Source organism: Silene latifolia, chromosome 1 (assembly GCF_048544455.1).
Source record: "Silene latifolia isolate original U9 population chromosome 1, ASM4854445v1, whole genome shotgun sequence".
NCBI lineage: Eukaryota > Viridiplantae > Streptophyta > Magnoliopsida > Caryophyllales > Caryophyllaceae > Silene > Silene latifolia.
In genome coordinates this window covers 9,356,027-9,362,155 of record NC_133526.1, presented here as the reverse complement: position 1 = coordinate 9,362,155, position 6,129 = coordinate 9,356,027, and the positions used below count along the sequence as shown (strand labels likewise).

The 6,129-nt window shown below is 37.6% G+C and overlaps 1 protein-coding gene across 1 annotated transcript; it reads right to left on the bottom strand.

Annotated features, from left to right (window-relative positions):
• Positions 1 to 1,596: 1,596 nt before the first annotated feature.
• LOC141597140 (NADH dehydrogenase [ubiquinone] 1 beta subcomplex subunit 2) lies at positions 1,597 to 5,807 on the bottom strand. The gene is made up of 4 exons (XM_074417496.1): positions 5,609 to 5,807; positions 4,805 to 4,850; positions 4,630 to 4,707; positions 1,597 to 1,843 (listed from the first exon to the last, which is right to left on the bottom strand). The coding sequence occupies exons 1-3, from the start codon at positions 5,704 to 5,706 to the stop codon at positions 4,657 to 4,659; spliced, it is 195 nt and encodes a 64-aa protein (XP_074273597.1). The 5' UTR covers positions 5,707 to 5,807; the 3' UTR covers positions 1,597 to 1,843; positions 4,630 to 4,656.
• Positions 5,808 to 6,129: the final 322 nt, after the last annotated feature.

Here is a 6,129-nt window from a genome sequence, read left to right as displayed (position 1 = left end):
CATGCCTACCCTCCATTCAAGGAACATAATGTGGTAGTGAAGGTGTCACCGAATTTCTGTAACGTGTTAGTAGAGTACAATAGATTGGGCACAAGGTTGATCACCGGCGAGGCGACAACATCTACAATATTGGAAACTTGAAAGGTTCATCTAGCAATCCGGGTTTTAGCAAGAAAAAGGTGCACTTACGCTACTAAAACGTACTCTAGAAATGAAAGGTGGGATGCGGGGCAATATAATCCGCCTTCGATGGAGAAAGATCCCCTGCATCTTGTTGATCTAACACGCCCACAACCCAAGAAGAGAGACCAATTAATGAACGAGGATAAAGAACTCCCCTCAACCAATCCCCTTGCCATAATCACCACAAATAATCATTCCGGAATGGATCCGACACAAACTGGGCACAAAATCATCTTAGGGTGCGTTTGGTTGAGGGTGCAAAAGAAAGGGAAAGGGATACAAACTTAATAATTCCCTTTGTCTGTGTTTGTTTGATGTAAACAAAGGGAATGGATTTTCCTCCCTTACCACCAACCGTAAGTTTTCGCCAGCAATACCCACCATCACCGGCGACACCCGCCGTCGCCGACTTGCCACCTCTTTCCTACCGTCACACACATGTTCTTCCTCATCGGTATGGCCATCAAACTGTCAATCGCGCGCCTAAAACCCCTCCTCCTAGCCGGAATCCCCTTCCCTCGCTGCATCCTGGTGTTGTTGGGGTGGAGGTGGGTGTTTCAGGTTGAGGGAAGAGGATCTTAGGGTGCGCTGACCGATTTTATGGGGAACATAGGGATTCGACGAGGGGTACAGTCACGGCAAGGAGGCCGGTGCCGGCGATGGGGCGTCAGGGGCGTCGTCATTGATGGTGTTCGTTGTGGTGGTTGTGGGTGTTGGTGGTTTATGTGGTGGCTGTGGTTGGTTTGTCAGAAGTCTTGCACTGTAGTTATTGTTTTTGTTTTACTAACCAAACAACTACATAAATTTAAGGGAATTTGATTCATTTCCCCACTTTTCTCTTTCTTGATTTCATTCTCTTTCCCTTTCCCGAACCAAACGCCCCCTTAATCTCTACCCACAAACACCAATTATTCTACTAAACATTACACTAACACTAAACCCAAAAACTTACAAACTAATTCAAAATCTCCCAAAACAGATCCGCAAAAGAAAAAGCGTCTTATCGTTGTTACCGGTCCCAAAAAAATCTCTTATCGTAGACTCCTGGTAATTATTGTTATAAGAGCAATAGATTTCAAAATAAAGGAGAAAATGTTGATGGCAAAATGAAGATCTCTTTTATCAGATACCAATTCTCCTTTCATAGCAATTTCCTTCTTTCTCACATTCATGATTTTTGCCCAATAAATGCAAACTCAAATAAATTATCAAAAATACGAACCGTTCTTAAAATCCATTTTGATCCAACCCAAATTACACAAGAACCCAGTTCATCCTAATATTGATGTTGCATTAACAGATGAAACCGTTATCAGCCGAAGAGAAAAGCAGCACCTTGAGAGTACCTCATTGAGTAACAATCAGAACATCCAATGGAATACAAGAGAACGAACAACAAAACAAGCGGTCATCTGAAGAATAAAGCCAATCGAGTCACATTGATATAGCACAATGAAATGAGATCAGTCGAAAGTCGAAACATAAAATACAAAAGTGAACAAACAACAAACACATTACACAGTAGATTTATCAAAGGATAATTTCAGTTCAACACAACATATTTTAAATCAAATTATTTAGCCCGAAACAGATGTCCGATACTACATTCCTAAGGAGGTCCGGAAAACTAGTCATCTCTTGAACCAGCAACAGTTAAACCCTGAAAACAACAAACGAAATGCAAGTCAGGCCCCTGTTCTTCCAGTGTTTATTTTAAGATAATGAGTCGAGTATGTCTCATGTAAAATGATTTTACAATAAAACATTGTAAGACCATATAACAAAGACCTTCATGACAAGGGCATGAAGAAGTGATAATTGGTGCAAGTTATTTTAGTAGGGTTATTTAGGTAAAATATCAATAACTCTTTTATACAAGAATTATTGAATACCTAAGCCGTGTGACATCCGTCATGAACCCATTTTTCCAATGGAGGATGCAATAAAGAGCACAAATTTTGCATTACAACGAGGCATCGACATGTTCATGCACATTTTCACGTATTCCGTACAACGCAGCTTGATGATATACTTACCTCATCAAGGAAATAATACATTTTTGCCCAAGCCGCTTAAAGGGAACACAGTAAAAATATGGGTTATACTTTAAATCACGATTGGCCAGTTATATGCAAATTGGCAGCATGTGATCTGGATCGTCTGTAATAGTGTCTAACATTATATTCAAGAAAGAACTATGATAAGCTCAAACCGATTCACGATTTGATAGGGGTGAGCAACTCTGATTCCCAGCTTCCAACCACTAAAGTAACACAGGTAGTCTTCTATTCCACATTCACTGGAAAGTTGATTGTGTTGTGCCTATTTTTGGCTACCATGAATTCATGACCACCAGTCCACTCACCAGTCTTCAACCGACACAGATGGTACCTTTATAATCATCCAAGACATTTGCTATCTCAATCACTACCATTACCTCACATCACCCAAAAGCTTGTGCAGTCAATTTCATGTCGATCACCCATGAAAAGGACTTGAAGGCATGTGGCAACGAGTTCTACTTGCTTGTCAATTAAGATAAATTCTATAGTCAAGACTAAAAACCTCGGTACAAATGCAATCCCAATTCCCAAGTGTGAAAGGTAAGCATTGCATGTACCACAAGTGACAAGTGACAAAGGCCACAACATGACACATTAGCTCTCGCAAATGGTGGGGTATTGATGCATGCAGCCTTACCGGAGTGACACAGAGAAGCCATGATAAAAATTGAGTTGAGACTTGTATCGACTCCTTACTAAAAAAAAGGAGAAAAAAAAACACTATAGTTAATTATCTATCTTGCTTTATCAAATGAAGAATGCCATAAGACAATCATATAAGCAATTTCCCATCCTTTTTCCAAGTGCAAGATGTAACAGGGCAATAATGATACAGAAATCTCCAAGGAGGGAGGCAAGAACCATGCTTGCTCACCAATTTTACACATCCAGTAAAGTTACCCAATCAAATCATGATAGCTACAAGGCCATTTGCATCTAGTTATTAACTAATTTATCCAAAATTACCTTAAATCACCAAAAGCTAAACTAAATACTCCACTTCCATATCCGAAATCCTTAGACTTGCTCATAGATTAGTCGAGAAGCGGGATTCAGATAGTCCTTCAAAACAATACAAGCATGAATCTTCTCACTATGCTCTAGTCGTAAAAAAAATATGAAGCACCTAAGTTGAACTAAAACATTGTGCTCTACATAATAGCTACTGTAAAAGGGATTCCATGACCAAAATATAAATCTCCAAACCAGCGCATCAAGAGTTAATTATCAAGCAAAGTTTCTATACGTCCACAACTACTATTATTATATGCCAAATATCAAATTAGCCTCCCAACAAACTTGAAAAAGAAAAGGCCTAATATTTCATCTAGATACAAGGCAGGAAAAGGTTGGACCTCAACTTGCTAGTATATTTCTGATAACTAGTGAGAAACGTCATAGCAAAATGAACGCTTTAAATTCCCAAAGCTACATTTGTTACAAAGCGCCAATTTTGAAACGTCAAATTGCTTTAAATATTTACCATGAGCACAAGACCACAAAAGATGTCACTTCCTTCAAAGGAAAAAAAAAAGGCAATTGGATAAACATAATAAACCAAAACGGAAGCCATGAAAATATTACAGAAGCTATCAGAAATCATTCTTTTTGCGAAGGCACAGAAAAAAAAAAAAAAAAAAAAAAAAAGATATCTTTATTTCCCCCCTTTTGTCTTTTTTATTGGTAATTTGGTGTGCTGCAGATTTTGCATAAACAAAGGGGAAGAAGGCGAGTTGAAGATCGTGATGGGGCTACAATAGTTTCACCTCTCCCATTTTTTTGTCTTTTTCACACAACCTCAAAATGGGATGGTACATTCAAACAAATTAAACGCCCGCCAAGTCATTGAGCTAATTTGCCTAGACACTCTATATTGGGCACTGAAACAAATACTGAGTAGAATATTAATATATGATATAGAGTAACAATAGGTTCATGTTCAAAATAACATTTATGATTTAACATTTAGTGTAACATTCACAAACTTCATATTCAAATGGCTTAGAAAAAGTGTTTCTATAACACCATTCCATGAGGTTGAGCAAAAGTGACCTTTTGCAATGGCATAGAAGATAAGAGAGTGGCATTATTGACATAGAAGTTTATTTCAAAAGATATAAGTGCTGTAAAGCCCGAGTGATTTTTCGAAATCTAACTGAATACTTCAATTAATACAGTAGGCAATTCTTCGTGGATTGATTCGCGTCTGTAGATTGTTCACACCACCAACAACAAAGCATTAGCCCCCAAAATGATTTGGGTTCAGCTAAAATGAACTATCGTTTGAAACCATCGTGGAGTAAAATAATTACAGAAATGAAAAAAAATAAGATTCAAGATAAGCAACAGAAAAGTAACCGTGAAATACAAACATAAGACTCACATGAGTGGACAGATATAAGAAAGTCATTTAGTGACCATGTCCATGATCATCATGCCCATCCCAGGGATGCCTCCAACCCTGAAACAGGTATACATGTCGGGCGTCAGGCGCAACAGTGAGCACAAAAGGACTATTCCAATTTACCTATCAGGAAGGAAGTCAAAATTAAGCTTACCAAGACAACGGGTCCATCTTGCTTAGCCCTATACAGAACCCAAAACCTGAAATCACATACGACAATTTATCAGACAACTATACTCTGAAGTTGACGATGCTGTGAATACCATGGAGGCATGGACTATACAATAAGGCTTTTCAATACACATTGCTCAGTCAATTTATCTGTTGGAATCTCTTTCCACTATCACGAAAACAAATTTTGAATAACTCGGTCCAAATGAAAAGCCAAAAACACATTCCTCCATCTCAATTCTATTGTCCTCAATTATTTAACATTTAGTAATGAAAAATCATTATTAACCCTTCACTTAATTTCGAATGCCGAAAGATGTTAAAAGTATAAAATCATTCTTGGGCCTCAAACCATCCGCTTAAGCTTTTGGCTGGGTTGGTTCCTTGAGATGGTACCAGAGCAAGTGTGACCAAAAGGTTATAGGTTCAAATCTAACCAACCCTCCTTTCTAAACTGGAATATTAGCATCAGGTATGGGGAAGACAGACCTGAGATGCATCCACAATTGAAGTCTAAAGGGCATTCGTGTGAGGGCGCGTGTTAGAGTATAAAAATCGTATCTACATATGGGTTCGTCATCGGAGTTGCGGTAAAAGAACAGTAATCAATCAATGGGAGTGAGTATTAAGCTAATTAATTGAATACCCAAAATCCAATATAATGAAAGTCAACCAAAACAGTTTAAAAAAAAAAACAAAGAAATCCCAGAAATGCAACAAAAAAGCAATGAGATGGGATTAAGGTAAATAAAGTGAATAGGGTAAAAGAGAGATAATCAGTAATTACCACATAAGAGCACACATGCCCTTGCCGGTGACGGAATGCCAGCGTTTAGGGGCGTGTAGGGTCATACCCCTGTAACTGCTCTCTTTCCCGGCTCCCATTTTCGCTCTTTCTCTCACCAATTGATGTTGGTTTAGCTCTACCGAGGACACTAGTCTTGTGATTCAGGGAGGGAAATATAGCAAATCACTCCGATAAGTTTGATACTAGATGCACTTAAGTCCCTAATTTATGTAGTAAATCATCCCCATAAGTCTCTCCCAATGTATAATTAACCACAAATCTTATTTTTAAGAATAAAATTTACTAAATTAATTATAATACTATTATTGAAAGTCCAAATATTTAATCAAATATAAATTCTAAAATTCCTAATTATCAAAAATACATGTTCAAATATTTTTTTTATAATATTTATTTATTTATTTTGGTGAAAAAATGTTCACAATATGAGAATTTAAGTGAAGTTTCAAAATTATATGACCAAATTTTTGTTTAAATTAAATTTGGTTTGCGCTTTTCGT

What these genes read in the sequence shown, in the direction of transcription:
- LOC141597140 (XM_074417496.1), bottom strand. Translation starts at nt 5,706, where the DNA reads ATGGGAGCCGGGAAAGAGAGCAGTTACAGGGGTATGACCCTACACGCC. An exon ending in GGCATGTGTGCTCTTATGTG is followed by an intron (nt 4,851 to 5,608) that starts GTAATTACTGAT and finishes ATGTGATTTCAG; the next exon opens with GTTTTGGGTTCTGTATAGGG. An exon ending in AAGATGGACCCGTTGTCTTG is followed by an intron (nt 4,708 to 4,804) that starts GTAAGCTTAATT and finishes TACCTGTTTCAG; the next exon opens with GGTTGGAGGCATCCCTGGGA.